Source organism: Diaphorina citri, unplaced genomic scaffold (assembly GCF_000475195.1).
Source record: "Diaphorina citri unplaced genomic scaffold, Diaci psyllid genome assembly version 1.1 scaffold1222, whole genome shotgun sequence".
In the NCBI taxonomy this organism is placed as follows: Eukaryota; Metazoa; Arthropoda; class Insecta; order Hemiptera; family Psyllidae; genus Diaphorina; species Diaphorina citri.
The window spans coordinates 85125-103238 of NW_007378651.1; the positions used below are offsets into that span (position 1 = coordinate 85125).

General features: G+C 37.5%; 2 protein-coding genes across 2 annotated transcripts in view; both read right to left on the reverse strand.

Annotated features, from left to right (window-relative positions):
- Positions 1-128: 128 nt before the first annotated feature.
- LOC103514781 (hemocyanin 1) overlaps positions 129-18114 on the reverse strand; it is a 19428-nt gene continuing 1442 nt past the window's right edge. Inside the window, exons 2-11 of the mRNA XM_017446359.2 lie at positions 5955-6097; positions 5429-5765; positions 4476-5146; positions 3999-4193; positions 3547-3711; positions 3090-3221; positions 2171-2398; positions 1582-2116; positions 1038-1174; positions 129-750 (exon numbers count right to left, since the gene is read on the reverse strand). Of these exons, the coding sequence (XP_017301848.1) occupies positions 133-750; positions 1038-1174; positions 1582-2116; positions 2171-2398; positions 3090-3221; positions 3547-3711; positions 3999-4193; positions 4476-5146; positions 5429-5765; positions 5955-6097 (3161 nt within the window). The 3' untranslated portion in view covers positions 129-132. The remainder of the gene's footprint in view (positions 751-1037; positions 1175-1581; positions 2117-2170; positions 2399-3089; positions 3222-3546; positions 3712-3998; positions 4194-4475; positions 5147-5428; positions 5766-5954; positions 6098-18114) is intronic.
- Positions 17111-17717, reverse strand: LOC113469757 (uncharacterized protein MAL13P1.336-like). Its single transcript, XM_026827658.1, has 2 exons — positions 17503-17717; positions 17111-17424 (listed from the first exon to the last, which is right to left on the reverse strand). Exons 1-2 carry the CDS (start codon positions 17674-17676, stop codon positions 17161-17163), a joined length of 438 nt encoding a protein of 145 aa, XP_026683459.1. The 5' UTR covers positions 17677-17717; the 3' UTR covers positions 17111-17160.

Sequence of the window (18114 nt, forward strand, 5' to 3'; positions counted from 1 at the left end):
AAGAGGAACGATTGACGTCATTTTCCTCTCACGTCATCAGCTGGGAAAAGAAGTCTGTTGTCCATCATGTTCATGTTATTGTCCATCATGTTCATGTTATCCCAGTTGTTATTTGTGTTCATGTTATTCCAGTCATTCATGTTCCATCATGTTCATGTTATTGTCCATCATGTTCATGTTATCCCAGTTGTTATTTGTGTTCATGTTATTCCAGTGGTCATTCATGTTGTTCATGTTATTCCAGTTATTCATGTTGTGTTGATTCATTTCAATCATGCTGTTCTTTTGGTTGATGCTGTCCATCGTGTTATGATCCATATTATTAATGTTGTTGTCGTCTCTATGGAAGATAACCACATCCAAGACAGCTGAATTTGGTTGGTAAATATCTTCTTGTCTCATTATTGGCAAATTGTTTTGGTTAACATTTCTGCACATGTTATTGACGTAGTTGTCATTATTGTTGAAGTTGCGCGCACAGAGATATTTTTGTAAGGCGTTGTGTTGGTTCACATTAGGAGTGTTGAATTCATTTTGTTCCCTAAAAGGACGGTCGAATGGGAACAGGTTGGATCTCAAGTCAAAGTATTGTTGGTTTCCACAGTGTGTTTCAAAGGAGACGATATTGTGTTGATTGTCTAATTGGGGAGATACAATGACGTACATTACATATTGTAGACCTTCTCTGGATCCCTTGGGGAGTTGAAATCTTCTGGGGATTCCGCAGGGGGCGTTGTTGTTCATTTTGTTCTGAAAAAAAAGGAAAAATGTTGAAATGTGGCTCATTTCGGAAATTCATGGAGCTAAATGACCACCTGATCTTGTCCAGTGCCTAAGGGCTTATTGCTGTCCGTAAAAAATATAGTTATCGGCTCTGTGCTTGATTTATAGGGTTCGAGGTTTTAATCCTTTAATTAAATAAGTATGTAGCTATTCGTAAATATGTAGGTACGTAGGTAGCCAAAAAGTAGGTGTCTACAATTAAGTTCGCTAATAGCCTCCGTTCACTCTTATAAAAGTGACTATGGAATACTCACTAGATTGTATAAGAAAGGTTGGTTTCCATTCATGGCCTGACGAATTCTATTGTAGATTTGAGCGGCAGTAGGAGCCTCGTCTGATGCTTCAGTGAATTCATGAGAGTTCCTTACGATCTGGTTTCTTCCACTTTGCACTGAAATAGAAATGTTTCACGTGAGGATATGGGCATGTCTTGTCTACTGAGGGAGTGATTAAAAAAACTACTTTTTAATGTGTTTTTAATTTCGAAGCAATGACAACTGCTTGTGACGTAAGGATATGGGCAATATGGGCATGTCTTGTCTACTGAGGGAGTGATTAAAAAAACTACTTTTTAATGTGTTTTTAATTTCGAAGCAATGACAACTGCTTGTGTGTTGATCATTACATATACCTCATCAGATGACTGAGAAGAGACCCCAATACCTACTTTCCATTAAGGGACACATGGGAACATTAGAAAGTAACCCCCTGAACTAATCTCTTTTTTGTCGACTTTTGGAATCCAATTATGGATCAATATCACTTCACAATAGGACAATACCTTTTTTTTCAACTTACATTGAGTTGCAAATTTGTCGAGGAGCACCATATTTTGGCGTTGTTGTTCAGCGTTCAGTGGTTTCCCATTTTGGTTAAACTTGGGTCCAATGAATACTCTCACAATGGCAGGCTGGTTTTGGTTGCTGTTGACCACAACGCGGTAGTTGAAGGATTTGTGGTTCAGGCGATGTTGGAAGGCTTTGTAATTCCTGTTGTTCATGGTATTCATGTCCCCGTTCATGTTATTCATACCCATGTTCATGTTATTCATACCCATGTTCATGTTGTTCATGCCCATGTTCATGTTGGGGTTCATATTCATATGTCTGTTCATGTTGTTCCAATTGTTCATGTTATTCATATTGTTTCCATAAAAGTAGTAATCCATTGCGTGGCTCTGTCCGTTATTCATCATGTTGTTCATTTGTCTGTTCATGTTCATATTTGGATTCATCATATTCATGTTGTTCATATTTGGATTCATCATGTTCATGTTGTTCATATTTGGATTCATCATGTTCATGTTGTTCATATTTGGATTCATCATGTTCATGTTGTTCATATTTGGATTCATCATGTTCATATTGTTCATATTTGGATTCATCATGTTGTTCATATTTGGATTCATCATGTTCATGTTGTTCATATTCATATTATTCATGTTGTTCATATTTGAATCCATCATGTTCATATTGTTCATATTTAGATCCATCATATTCATGTTGTTCATATGTCTGTTGTTGACTGCATTGTGAATATTAACTCGCCCATATTCCTTGTAGGTCATCAGAGGACTGACTACGAATGATTCAACTTGAACTCCGTTAAATCTCATCTGGAGGGAAAAAAACGAGATTGATATTATGGAATGCTTTTTAATTTATTTTCCTTACCTTTAACTACTATTGATATACAAGTAGTCTTAACTTTCCTATAGCCAGCCGAGTTAGCTTAGTTGGTAGTGCGTCTGCCTTGTAAGCGCTAGGCCGCGTCCGGCCCGGGTCGATTCCCGCCCGGGGCGGATTTTATCCTGACGGGATAATGTTCGTTCTCGGAACGGCTGGCTTTTTCCTATCCTGTCTTCCTTCTCTCTTTGATTTCGGGACGATAAGACCATAGCAGTTACAGTTCCCTCTGTCAAACCTCTTAAAAAAAAAAAAAAAACTTTCCTATACATGGTACCTATGGTACAGGAAAGTAGATATTATTTTCAATCAAATTTTTTGATGCCGAGTTTTTTTTTTTTTTTTTTTTATGGAAAAATGTGAGATCTCTGTTGTTCACCAAAGGTCAACCCAACTCCCCATTCTGCTTCTTGTAGTGGCCTTTCGGCATCTCCAAACCAAGTTTGACAATGCTCGTGGTAGCTCCTTCTTTAGTTCTCTATTAGAATGTAAAAAAAGGGGGGGAAATCCTACCTAATATTTATTCATGTACCCTATCTATGTGCTCCTGTCATTTTAGATCTCACCACTTGTAGCGCTCCGCCCCGCCAAGTCAAAACAGTTTGACATGAGATAACTTACTTCGCGGTTGGAGTAGGGTCTGAGGTTGACATTCTTGTAATGATTTACATTGTTGATCACTCGTTTGGCGATCATGTAGAAGGTTGGATCACGCAGCATGGTTTGGTAGTTTTCCAGGGCAGATGGAGCCAGCTGATAACAGGAGATATCAAAGTTTTCATTAGCTCAGTGTGATGTAGCTCTTGTGAAAAGTTGGCCCCTATTTACATGATTTTATTGTTATTTAAAGAATATCAAAAAAGAATATTGATGTGAAAATCATCTTTTAAACTATCCGAATTGGGTATTCATTATAATTCAATGCACCCAAATACAAGAAATTCCAAAGGGCGAAATTATTGCATAGGGTAATCTCTACCATTCAACTCTGTGTATAAAATATGTGTACCCTACTGTTAAACTGACAAATCCCCCTACATTTTTATCCTGAATAATTCCCGTGTCCTGTCATACTTACTCCCAATTTTCTGTTGGCGTCCGAAGCACTTCCTACAAGCTTGAGCAGTTCAGTAAAGAAGGAGCCATAATATTGGGTGTTGGGGCAGTCAGCGTTGGATTCAATACAGTTGGTGAGAGTGTTGGTGGCGTAGAAGGGGTTGATCGGCTTGGAAGATCCCATTGGCTGAAATTAGTGGAGGTGAAAATACGTTTTTACCTGGTCGAAGTGGGGGTTTTGAATCACGGCTAAGGCATGGGATTATGTCCTGACTAAAAATCTGATTCTGTTTTACCCCAGCCTTAAATGGGAGGCGCGCGAAGATTTCGAAGCGCCACCCGGCCTATATTATTACGAAACAGAGTTTCTTGGTTTTTCGGCTTCGAAATCTCTGTAATACTTAACGAGTATTTTTCCAATATTCTTTCTCTTGAAACATCGGAAATAATTATTTATTGTCTAAATAAACTTACGTCTTTTATAGCATTCAAATCTATAGCCTCCATGATTCTCTGCTCATGCATCTTGATGGTTTCGACAAAAGAGTTGCCAACGTTGTTGTTTTCATTGTTGTTGTTATTGGCTTGTTTGGTTTTGATTCGAATGTTTGCAGGTCTGTTGGGAACGGCTTGTCCGTTTTCGTATTGAAGTTCAGGGTTGAATCCAGGCTGAAAGGGATAAAAAAGAAAGTTTATGGAGCTGAAAGTTTACTTTTCTTAGTAAACCTTTTTACTTTGATTTTTTTTTCTGTCCTTGCCCTATTAGTTTTGGTCCTACTTGAATGAAATGTCGCTGAAATAATAATTATTTGATTAACTCACTTGGATTGGTTGATCGTTAATTTTCTTAGTAAACCTTTTTACTTTGATTTTTTTTGTGTCCTTGCCCTATTAGTTTTGGTCCTACTTGAATGAAATGTCGCTGAAATAATAATTATTTGATTAACTCACTTGGATTGGTTGATCGTATTCGATTTGTTGAACCTGAGGTAAACCATTGGACATACGTTCCAAGTTGTATCTGGCAACAGTTTGTTGAAGATAGGTGTAGAGAATTTCTCCACGGAAACTAAAGCCATTGTTGTAGTTGTTATTCATATTGTTCCAATTGTTGTTCATGTTATTCCAATTATTCATGTTGTTCATGTTATTTCGGTTCATGTTGTTCCAATTATTTCGGTTCATGTTATTCCAATTGTTGTTCATGTTATTCCAATTGTTGTTCATGTTATTCCAATTATTCATGTTGTTCATGTTATTTCGGTTCATATTGTTCCAATTGTTGTTCATGTTATTCCAATTATTCATGTTCATGTTATTCCAATTGTTGTTGTTATTCATATTGTTCATGTTCATGTTATTCATATTATTTCCGTAGAAGTAGTACTCCATCGCGCTGCTCTGTCCGTTATTGTTGTTATTATTCTTGTTGTATTTTTCACTGTTCATCCAGAATGGAAGATGAATGTGTTGGTAGAAGTGGTTTTCATTCAGAGCAACATCTTCTCTCATGTAGCTCATGACATTTTCATTGTCATTGCAATCAGCCACAATGTTGTTTTCGTTTTGACACTCTCTTTGATGTCCGGCGTGATGCATCTTCGCGTAGAAGTTGTGTTGCCCTGTGGAGAGATAAGATAATTGAGATTAAATTCGTCTAAAGACTGCGTTGTATGAAGAGATTTGATAGAGGGTACTGTAACTACTGAGGTCTTATCGTCCCGAAATCGAATAGAGGAGGATAGGAATGAACCTATTTAGGTTTTAGGATGATGTTCTCCTCTAACGGGAAGCGAACCCGCAACCCAGCGCTTGCGAGACAGGCGCGCTACCCTCCAAGCTACGTGTAACTAGGCTGGCTCCCAAATTCTCATTTATTTTGTTTTTATTATTTTCAAGTTTACCTTGAGCAGCGGCATCTTGGGCTTGTTTGATGACTGTTGCCTTGACGAAGAGTTGAGGGTAAACTTCAGAGATGGCAGGAAGAGAGAGGTGTTTGGTGTCGGGGCGTTGAACAATAGCAGTGTAGAAAGCATACACGAATTGGCCTTCATTGATGTTGTCTCTGGCAAAGCAAGCAGCTTGATAGAAAGTGTTGAAGTCGTTAGCGAAGTAGAACAGGTCAAAGAGTTGAACAGCTTGGTTCAGCTGGTTGTTGTTCAGGACAGAGAATGCAGCACCTCTTTGCTGAAGTTCACCTTGTTGGAAAGCTCTCATGTATTGCTCAGCCTCTCGAGGGTTCTGAAATTATTAATGCAAAGGACTTTCAAGTTTAAGACAATTTGAAATAGTGAAAAATGCCGCCCTCGTGTTAAGCCTAACTTTCTAAGGAATTTAAAGGAGATTTCATATAGCAATTATAGCGTGATAAGATAAGATAGTTAGAACCGATTAAACAATAGGTAATAAGGTATGTGACTTTAGACAAACCTGGAATCGGTTAGGGTTGAAGTTGGAAGCAAAGTTGCGTCCAATGTTGGCCTGATGTTGATTTTGGTTTTGTTGATGGACATTTTCCAAGAGTTGGAGAATGTCATGTTGATCTTGAAGTTGTTGTTGGTTCAGGACGTTGGCTGAAAGTAATTAATTCATATGGTGAAGAAATACGTATAAAATATTCTATCATGAGAACAGTAGGCAAAAAAAAAGGTCTAGATATTTCCTGCCGATTACTGCCGAATGAGATCTTTTTCAAATACGGAGGTCTAGTTATGCTTTTCAAGTAGAGTTTATTTATTGTAAATAAAAAAACGTTTGCTCCGCATGCGAATTTTATTTTTATAGATATGGTTGAAAAGCTTGAAATTAGAGCTGTAAATTATCCGGATAACGGATATCCGTATTCAAATCCGTATCCCGATAATTATCTGGATATCTGAAATCAAAATTTAGAAATGGATGCTGATAATTATCCGAATTTATCCGGATAAATGTCACAGCTCTAGTTGAAATCGTTTAAGATTTAAAAGGTGAAATCGAGCCATGGATTGGATATAATATCGCAAGGGCATTTGAGCTCAGGTGTAGGATTTCTTAGGATAATCCTTTCCTGAAAGTATACTGATGGTAATTTGCGATCACCGCTAATCTAAATTCATAGATATTTAATTTAGACTAAATTTAATTTAACGAGTGGTAATTTTCTAAGAAAAGATTCCTATTTTAGTGTAATGTTAATGTTATAATACATTTATATTATAATAATTTATAACTTCACTTGTTATACAAACTAAAAAGTCCACTGATTTATGGACGGGCCCACTCTTGGATTAAGCAATCAGATTGGTTGATTAAAAAAAAAAATAATAAAATAAAAACCTTTAGCCAATCAGTTTGCTTAAACCGAGATTAAAACTTGAATGGAGTTTAAAAAAAAAAAAAAAAAAAAAACAGAGGGAACTGTAATTGCTAGGTCTTATCTCGTCCCGAAATCGAAGAGAGAAGGAAGACAGGGATAGGAGGAAAGCCAGCCGTTCGGAGCAACGAACATTATCCCATCAGGATGAAAATCCGCCCCGGGCGGGAATCGAACGCCGGCGGCCTAGCGCTTACAAGGCAGACGCGCCACCAACCAATTGTAGCTAACTAGGCTGTTGTTGAACGGAGTTTAATCTCTGGTTTAACGAAGTTTACTTGTTGAACGGAGTTGTTGTAACGTAGTTTAATTTCGTGGTTATAGCAGAGATTGTAGTTGTTGTTCTGGGCGTTGTTGTTGTTGTTGTTTTGGGGGTTGTTGTAGTTGTTGTTTTTGTTCTGGGCGTTGTTGTTGTTGTAGTTGTTGTTCTGGGGGTTGTTGTAGTTGTTGTTGTAGTAGTTCTGGGCGTTGTTGTAGTTGTTGTTCTGGGCGTTGTTGTTGTTTTGGGCGTTGTTGTAGTTCTGGGCGTTGTAGTTGTTGTTGTTTTGGGGGTTGTTGTAGTTGTTGTTGTTCTGGGCGTTGTTGTTGTTGTTGTTGTAGTTCTGGGCGTTGTTATAGTTCTGGGCGTTGTTATAGTTGTTGTTGTTGTTGTTTTGGGGGTAGTTGTAGTTGTTGGCGTTGTTGTTGTTTTGGGCATTGTTGTAGTTGTTGTTTTGTGCGTTGTTGTAGTTGTTGTAGTTCTGGGCGTTGTTGTTGTTGTTGTTTTGGGCGTTGTTGTTGTTGTTGTTTTGGGCGTTGTTGTTGTTGTTTTGGGCGTTGTTGTTGTTGTTTTGGGCGTTGTTGTTGTTGTTTTGGGCGTTGTTGTAGTTCTGGGCGTTGTTGTAGTTCTGGGCGTTGTTGTAGTTGTTGTTGTAGTTGTTGTTGTTACTGTAGTTGTTGTTTTGGGGGTTGTTGTAGTTGTTGTTGTTCTGGGCGTTGTTGTTGTAGTTCTGGGCGTTGTTATAGTTGTTGTTGTTTTGGGGGTTGTTGTAGTTGTTGTTGTTGTTCTGGGCGTTGTTATTGTAGTTCTGGGCGTTGTTATAGTTGTTGTTGTTTTGTAGTTGTTGTTTTCGTTAAAATTGTAATTGTTGTTGTTATCGTTGTTGGCAATGTGGGGGTATTGCTTGTTCTGGTGGGGAGTTGCCCTGAAAATTTTCTTTCGTCTAACTTTACCTCTGGTATTTTTGTATCAACTTGCGGTCCCCCTAAAACGCGGTAACAGAAATACGCGTAACCACAGTAAAGCGTACTTTTCTTGTGGAATCCTTAAGAATCCTTGACTGAAATTTGATAAAAGCGCATTTACCTATCTACTCTTAATTTCAGGCCAGGGTTCTTACGGATAAGGTATAGAATTCTTATAGTAAAAAAAACGAGTTGCCCTGGAAATTTTCTTTCGTCTAACTTTACCTCTGGTATTTTTGTATCAACTTGTGGTCCCCCTAAAACGCGGTGACAGAAATACGCGTAACCACAGTAAAGCGTACTTTTCTTGTGGAATCCTTAAGAATCCTTGACTGATATTTGATAAAAGCGCATTTACCTATCTACTCTTAATTTCAGGCCAGGGTTCTTACGGATAAGGTATAGAATTCTTATAGTAAAAAAAAGCTTTTAATAAAGTAATAAGAAGGGAACATCTGTCGCTTGTTGTTAGAAGAAGGACTCTTAGGAGACCCCTGAAGGTCCAATAGCTCGTTAGATCGTTAATACTCGATAGACCTTTACGGTAATGAGTTCTCCTATAGAGATGATTTAATTTTTCATCGTTTTCACCTCCCCTTATGCCTCTAATACCATGCCCGCTTCATAATTTTGGTCTTATCTAACTAGAAGAAAAAAGATTGACCATCAATGCTCTTTGACATCTGAAGAGAATAACAATTTCTTATCAAAAGAAGTAAATAATTTGCAAATGGAAAAATTATTAGGTAATTATTAGTTGTTGTTGGCGAAGTTGTTCTGGTTGTTGTTGCTGTTGTAGACATAGTTGTTGTTGTTGTTGTTGTTGGCGAAGTTGTTCTGGTTGTTGTTGTTGTTGTTGTTGTTGTTGTTATTGAAGTTGTTGTTGTTGTTGGCGAAGTTGTTGTTGTTGTTGTTGTTGTTGTTGTTTGCGAAGTTGTTGTTGTTGGCGAAGTTGTTGTTGTTGTTGGCGAAGTTGTTGTTGTTGTTGTTGAAGTTGTTATTGTTGTTGACGTTGTTGAAGAAGCGAGCGCAGAAGTATTGTTGGAAGGCATTGTTCTGGCTGTTGTAGACATAGTTGTTGTTGTTGGCGAAGTTGTTCTGGTTGTTGTTGTTATTGAAGTTGTTGTTGTTGTTGTTGGCGAAGTTGTTGTTGTTGTTTGCGAAGTTGTTGTTGTTAAAGTTGTTGTTGTTGGCGAAGTTGTTGTTGTTGTTGGCGAAGTTGTTGTTGTTGAAGTTGTTATTGTTGTTGGCGTTGTTGAAGAAGCGAGCGCAGAAGTATTGTTGAAAGGCATTGTTCTGGTTGACATTGGGAGTGTTGAATTCGTTTTGTTGCTTCAGAGGACGGTCGAAGGGGAAGATGTTGGATCTGAAGTCAAAGTATTGTTGGTTTCCGAAGGGAGTTTGAATGGCGACAAAGCCGTGTTGGCTGTCCACTTGGGGAGAAACAATGACGTAGAAGACGTATTGTTGGCCAAGTTTGGAGCCCTTGGGGAGTTGAAGTCTTCTGGGGATTCCACCGGGAGCGTTGTTGTTCTGAAAATAATTAAAAAGGAGATAATATGTTTTCATTAGTCGATTACTAGATAGACATAATAATAATAATAGTGCTTTTTCATACTGCTCGCATAGGACTGAAAAGTCCCTTTACTCCAGCAGTAGGCTACTACTATAATTGTGGTCAAATTCTCAAATTATATTGAGGGAAAAAGGAAATAATATGTTTTCATTAGTCGATTACTAGATAGACATAGGTACTAATAATAATAGTGCTTTTTTATATTGCTCGCATAGAACTGAAAAGTCCCTTTACTCCAGCAGTAGGCTACTACTATAATTGTGGTCAAATTCTCAAATTATATTGAGGATAAAATTCCATACCTCGGCTGGGATTGAACCCACGCCCTCCTGTTTACCAGTCGAGACACCACCGAGGCAGACATTTGTAGCTCAGGCCAAGTATTTCGTAACGAAAATAAAAAATAACTCCCCCCTTAGAATTTCCTATGGAACACCGTTCTAAGCACATCCCACAGCGGGATTCTCCACCATTATCTACCTGCCAATGCCAACGGGAGTTTTTAGTAGGTACCTAGCTATTTACACCCTAACATACGAGTTTTTATTGACTACTTACTTGGTTGTTGAAGTAGATTGGTTGGCTATCAACCAGACCTTAAGAGGTACATAATTACCTATTAACCAACCTCAGTGGTGTGGTGCTTAGCACGGTGGACCCCTCTCCCCTCCTGAAACGGGATGTTTTGTGTATGTAGGGAACTATAACAGAGCACATCCCACAGCGGGATTCTCCACCTTTATCTACCTGCCAATGCCAACAGGAGTTTTTAGTAGGTACCTAGCTATTTACACCCTAACATACGAGTTTTTATTGACTACTTACTTGGTTGTTGAAGTAGATTGGTTGGTTTCCATTCAGGGCTTGTTGAACTCTGTTGTAGATTTGAGCGGCAGATGGGGCCTCGTCAACGGCTTCAGTGAATTCGTTGGAGTTTCTGACAATTTGGTTTTGACCGGCTTGCACTGAAACATTTACGAGTATCCATAAACAATGAGTCCATTGATTTTTCAAATCTATCGTGGATAACTAGGTAGGTACTTATAATATATCTACTTGTTAATATAAAACAGGGCCTCTACATATTTGAAGAAAACAGAAATAATTGCTTTTACATAGGCTACCGTTATTACTGTGGAGGAATTCTCAAAAAAATTTGAGAACAATTTTCCATATCTCAACTAGGCTTGAACCCATAATACCAGAACAGGCCTGAACTAAACTATGTATACTACATAATGTATACTTACATTGGACGGCAACTTTGTCCAGAAGAACGAAGTTTTGACGTTGTTGTTCAGCGGTAATTATTATTTATTACCCAATTGTTATCTTCATAGTACCTGATGAGGTACCTATATGAAAGGAATTATTTAAAGAAACTGATTAGATGTTTGATTTTGTTCGCGGATTTGATTCCAGTCCGGGGCGAACTTCATCAGAAACAGGTCTTTCTCGGAACGGCTGGCTTTCTCCTCTCCTGGCCCTCCTTCTCTGTTCGATTTCAGGACGATTAAGACCTCTGTTGTTTTAGTTAACTCGTATCATTTTTTAGTCCGTCCTTCCTTTATTAAATTACAATAGTAATAATAAATTAATTAATGTTATTTATTACCCATTTTTATCTTCATAGTACCTGATGAGGTACCTATATGAAAGGAATTATTTAAAGAAACTGTTTAGATGTTTGATTTTGTTCGCGGATTTGATTCCAGTCCGGGGCGAACTTTATCAGAAACAGGTCAGGTTCTTTCTCGGAACGGCTGGCTTTCTCCTCTCCTGGCCCTCCTTCTCTGTTCGATTTTAGGACGATTAAGACCTCTGTTGTTTTAGTTAACTCGTATCATTTTTTAGTCCGTCCTTCCTTTATTAAATTACAATAGTAATAATAAAAGGTATGGGGATTGGGGACGGACTATTGTATTCGCTTCGGTGTCGTCTGTCTGTGTGTCTGTCTGTCTGACCCCATAGAAGGACTTATCCAAACCTGGTCGACCTATATATCCAATTAAAGGTCTTTTTACCAGGAACACGAAAGTGATGAAGAGTCACTTTGTTTGTGAGACACAGAGTATTTACAATTTTACTCAAAAGTTCTCCTTGATAAATTTGGACTGTTCAGGAAGCATTTAGGTACCTATACATACGAGTTTATCTACATAATATGTGATTCACTTTGATTTGTAGGTGGTAGGTAAGTGTGAATAGCCCAATCATAAGATTCACCTACTAAGTCTTCAATCCCCCAGTTAATGTTTGTTTAAAATCGTATATTATTTCAGCATGAACGCCTAACTATTTCAAGAGAGGGCCCAAAGTATAATGAGAAAATTTTCTTTATATGCTAAACACCTATGTAATGTAGAGCTTCATTAAAATTGCACAAACGTTCATGTGTGAATAGCCCAATCATAAGATTCACCTACTAAGTCTTCAATTCCCCAGTTAATGTTTGTTTAAAATCGTATATTATTTCAGCATGAACGCCTAACTATTTCAACAGAGGGCCCAAAGTATAATGAGAAAATTTTCTTTATATGCTAAACACCTATGTAATGTAGAGCTTCATTAAAATTGCACAAACGTTCATATTTTTAGGTATGTACTTACGTATGACCCTAAGCATTGTTGAAGGGAAAAGTTTTTGTGAGTTAACCTACACCGGTCTAAAGTCTAAAATGATGTCAATGTGACCTAGGATTGTTAAGGTGTCAGTTGTCGCCTTAGTCAGCTAGGTACCTGTCTCTATTAATATTGCATTTTTCGTCACATTAGCTGACTTGGTGTCATTATTCTAAGGGCCTTTGGAAGGTTCTAAACCACTAAATCTTGTATTTGATGCAAATAGTAACCTCATAATAAGAAAATAAATCTAAATATTAGAAATATTACCAAGGTAGGTACGAAATAAAAACTATTCCCTTACTAACTTAGAGAGAGAAGCTGTTGAAACCTTTGATTACTTTGGCGTACTTGTGCTTGCCAAAGTAGTATTTTATTTTTAGGTATGTACTTACGTATGACCCTAAGCATTGTTGAAGGGAAAAGTTTTTTTATGCACATAAGTGTAGTTAACCTACACCGGTCTAAAGTCTAAAATGATGTCAATGTGACCTAGGATTGTTAAGGTGTCAGTTGTTGCCTTAGTCAGCTAGGTACCTATCTCTATTAATATTGCATTTTTCGTCACATTAGCTGACTTGGTGTCATTATTCTAAGGGCCTTTGGAAGGTTCTAAACCACTAAATCTGTCAGAGTTTCTTTAAGATTTTTAACAACTAGATAGATACCTTCATATTAGGGTTATATCTAGATTTTCAGGCTTATCTCTATTAATATTGCATTTATCGTCACATTAGCTGACTTGGTGTCATTATTCTAAGGGCCTTTGGAAGGTTCTGAACCACTAAATCTGTCAGAGTTTCTTTAAGATTTTTAACAACTAGATAGATACCTTCATATTAGGGTTATATCTAGATTTTCAGGCTTACCTCTTGGTTGGAGTATGGCTTGAAGTTGACGTTCTTGTAGTGGTTGACAACGTTGAGGACTCTCTTGGCAATAGCGTAGAAGGCTGGGTCACGGACCATGGTTTGGTAGTTTTCCAGGGCAGATGGGGCAAGCTGGAAATAAAGTCAAGTTTCCCTTAATATAGGAAGGTGTTTAATATAGGTTCAATAGTTATCTTTACTGCTTTACTCGTATACCTACTTGGCATAATTTAAAGGCTGTAGGTACATAACCATAATTATGTGCTTTGTGTAAATATTTTTTTTACCATTATCATCATTATTACTTTTTTCTTGGACCGTTTGAGTTTCAATTTTCATAGTTTCAAGTCAACCTGCCTGGAACATTACCATTATCATCATTATTACTTTTTTCTTGGACCGTTTGAGTTTCAATTTTCATAGTTTCAAGTCAACCTGCCTGGAACAATAGGTGTACTTACTCCCAATTGTTTGTTGGCGTCAGAAGCACTTCCGACAAGCTTGAGCAGTTCAGTGAAGTATGAGCCATAGTATTCGCTGTTCTCAGAGTCGGCGTTAGCTTCGACCAGGTTGAACAGAGTGTTGGTGGCGTAGAAGGGGTTGATTGGGCTGGAGGTTCCAAATTTCTGAAAATTTACAAGAGAATTTCTCATTAATAAGTACTCTTACTTAGGATGAGACTGGAAAAGTCCCTTTACGGCCGTCTTAAGGTTGTACATAGGTACTCGTAAAAATGACTTGGAAGTTTTACTTCTAGATAGAAACTTTGAAAAATAGTACGAGATATGGACGTACAAAAAGTTAAACTACTGCTTAAGAATCTCAAGATATCATCCTGTATCTTAAATTACGGGTAGACAATGATTTCCCCATTCTTTCAGTGTGAATAAACTTTGTTTTTTGGTTCTCCGTTTCTATACGAGTACCTTCAGTTGTTGTAGTTCTGGCCGTTGTTGTTGTTTTGTGCGTTGTTGTTGTTGTTGTTCTGGGCGTTGTTATTGTAGTTGTTGTTCTGGGCGTTGTTGTTGTTGTTGTTCTGGGCGTTGTTGTTGTTGTTGTAGTTGTTGTTATTGTTGCGGTTGTATTGGTTGTTATCTTTTTCTCCGTTATTGAAATCATTGCTGTCGAAGTTATTATTGTAGTTGTTTGGGTTGTTGTTGTAGTTGTTTCCGTTGAAATTGTTGTTGTTGTAGTTGTTGTTGTTGTTGTTGTTGTTGTTGTTGTTGTTGTTGTTGTTGTTGTAGTTGTTGTTGTAGTTGTTGTTGTTGTAGTTGTTGTTGTTGTTGTAGTTGTTTCCGTTGTAGTTGTTTCCGTTGTTGTTGTTGTTGTAGTTGTTTCCGTTGTAGTTGTTGTAGTTGTTTCCGTTGTAGTTGTTGTTGTAGTTGTTTCCGTTGTAGTTGTTGTTGTAGTCGTTGTTGTTGTAGTTGTTTCCGTTGTTGTTTTGGGCGTTGTTGTTCTGGGCATTCTTGTTGTAGTTGTTTTGAGCGTTGTTGTTGTTGTTTTGGGCATTGTTGTAGTTGTTGTTTTGTGCGTTGTTGTTGTTGTTGTTGTTCTGGGCGTTGTTGTTGTAGTTGTTGTTGTTATTGTTGCGGTTGTATTGGTTGTTATCTTTTTCTCCGGAGTACCTTCTGTACCTAAAATAGTTAATACATATGTATTTGAGCTGGATAATGCTGGTACTCACGTTCTTCACGGCATTAGAGTCGACAGCATCGAAAAGTCTTCTCTCGTGGGTCTTGACAAAGTTGACGAAAGCGTTGGCAAAGTTGTTGTTTTCGTTATTGTTGTTGTTGGCTTGGTTGTTTTTGATTTGAACATTGGCAGGTCTGTTGGGAACGGCTTGTCCGTTTTCGTACTGAAGTTGAGGGTTGAAACCGGTCTGAAAAAAAATCAAAACGTCAAGTTGTTCTTTAGTTTTACTCCTTAACTAAACACATCTCACATTTCATTACTTGCTCACATGGTTTTAGGGTAGATAAAGTCCATTATCTACTCAATAAGAACAAGCTATAAATTAAATGAATCCATCTAGGTATATTCTATGGATTTCCAAGTGGTGCCTATATTTACGAGTACCTATATCCTACACTAATATGAAAGCGGAAGGAAACTCACTTGGATTGGTTGATCGTATTCGATTTGTTGAACTTGAGGTAAACCATTGGATAGACGTTCCAAGTTGTATCTGGCAACAATTTGTTGGAGGTAGGTGTAGAAAATTTCCCCACGGAAACCAAAGCCATTGTTGTAGTTGTTGTTGTTTTGGTTGTTGAAGTTGTTGTTGTTATTGTAGTTGTTGTTGAAGTTGTTTTGGTTGTCGTTGTTATTGTAGTTGTTGTTGTTGTTATTGTAGTTGTTGTTATTGTTGTTGTTGAAGTTGTTTTGGTTGTTGTAGTTGTTTTGGTTGTTGTAGTTGTTATTGTAGTTGTACCCATTGTTGTTGTTATTGTAGTTGTTGTTGAAGTTGTTTTGGTTGTCGTTGTTATTGTAGTTGTTGTTGTTGTTATTGTAGTTGTTGTTATTGTTGTTGTTGAAGTTGTTTTGGTTGTTGTAGTTGTTTTGGTTGTTGTAGTTGTTATTGTAGTTGTACCCATTGTTGTTGTTATTGTAGTTGTTGTTGAAGTTGTTTTGGTTGTTGTAGTTGTTTTGGTTGTTGTAGTTGTTGTTTTGGTTGTTGTTGTTGTTATTGTAGTTGTACCCATTGTTGTTGTTATTGTAGTTGTTGTTGAAGTTGTTTTGGTTGTTGTAGTTGTATCCATTGTTGTTGTTGTAGTTAAAGTAGTATCCACTTGAGCTGCTCTTGCTGTTGAAGGCATTGTTGTAGTTGTTATTGTAGTTGTTTCCGTTGTTGTAGTTGTTTCCATTGTAGTTTTGGTTGTTGTTGAAGTTGTTGTTGTTGTTGTTGTTATTGAAGTTGTTTCCGTTGTTGTAGTTGTTACCATTGTAGTTTTGGTTGTTGTTGAAGTTGTTGTTGTTGTTATTGAAGTTGTTACCATTGTAGTTTTGGTTGTTGTTGAAGTTGTTGTTGTTGTTGTTGTTGTTGTTGTAGTTGTTTCCGTTGTTCTTTTGGTTGGTGTTGAAGTTATTATTGTAGTTGTTTCCGTTGTTGTTTTGGTTGGTGTTCTCGAATCCGTTGTTTATGTTCTTGTTGTATTTCTGACTGTTCAACCAGAATGGAAGGTGGATGTGTTGGTAGACCTCGCCTGGTAAACAGGAGGGCTTGGGTTCAATCCCAGCCAAGGTACGAGTATGGAATTTCATACTCAAAATAATTTGAGAATTTGACCACACAACTTACATTGAGTTGCAAATTTGTCGAGGAGCACCATATTTTGGCGTTGTTGTTCAGCGTTCAGTGGTTTCCCGTTTTGGTTAAACTTGGGTCCAATGAATACTCTGACGATGGCTGGTTGGTTTTGGTTGCTGTTGACCACAACGCGGTAGTTGAAGGATTTGTGGTTCAGGCGATGTTGGAAGGCTTTGTAATTCCTGTTGTTCATGGTATTCATGTCCCTGTTCATGTTATTCATACCCATGTTCATGTTGTTCATACCCATGTTCATGTTGTTCATGCCCATGTTCATGTTGGGGTTCATATTCATATGTCTGTTCATGTTGTTCCAATTGTTCATGTTATTCATATTGTTTCCATAAAAGTAGTAATCCATTGCGTGGCTCTGTCCGTTATTCATCATGTTGTTCATTTGTCTGTTCATGTTCATATTTGGATTCATCATATTCATGTCGTTCATATTTGGATTCATCATGTTCATGTTGTTCATATTTGGATTCATCATGTTCATGTTGTTCATATTCGGATTCATCATGTTCATGTTGTTCATATTTGGATTCATCATGTTCATGTTGTTCATATTTGGATTCATCATGTTCATGTTGTTCATATCATGTTCATGTTATTCATACCCATGTTCATGTTGTTCATACCCATGTTCATGTTGTTCATGCCCATGTTCATGTTGGGGTTCATATTCATATGTTCATGTTATTCATACCCATGTTCATGTTGTTCATACCCATGTTCATGTTGTTCATGCCCATGTTCATGTTGGGGTTCATATTCATATGTCTGTTCATGTTGTTCCAATTGTTCATGTTATTCATATTGTTTCCATAAAAGTAGTAATCCATTGCGTGGCTCTGTCCGTTATTCATCATGTTGTTCATTTGTCTGTTCATGTTCATATTTGGATTCATCATATTCATGTCGTTCATATTTGGATTCATCATGTTCATGTTGTTCATATTCATATTATTCATGTTGTTCATATTTGGATTCATCATGTTCATGTTGTTCATATTCATATTATTCATGTTGTTCATATTTGAATCCATCATGTTCATATTGTTCATATTTAGATCCATCATATTCATGTTGTTCATATGTCTGTTGTTGACTGCATTGTGAATATTAACTCGCCCATATTCCTTGTAGGTCATCAGAGGACTGACTACGAATGATTCAACTTGAACTCCGTTAAATCTCATCTGGAGGGAAAAAAACGAGATTGATATTATGGAATGCTTTTTAATTTATTTTCCTTACCTTTAACTACTATTGATATACAAGTAGTCTTAACTTTCCTATAGCCAGCCGAGTTAGCTTAGTTGGTAGTGCGTCTGCCTTGTAAGCGCTAGGCCGCGTCCGGCCCGGGTCGATTCCCGCCCGGGGCGGATTTTATCCTGACGGGATAATGTTCGTTCTCGGAACGGCTGGCTTTTTCCTATCCTGTCTTCCTTCTCTCTTTGATTTCGGGACGATAAGACCATAGCAGTTACAGTTCCCTCTGTCAAACCTCTTAAAAAAAAAAAAAAAACTTTCCTATACATGGTACCTATGGTACAGGAAAGTAGATATTATTTTCAATCAAATTTTTTGATGCCGAGTTTTTTTAGATCGGAAGAGCGGTTCCGCAGGAATGCCGA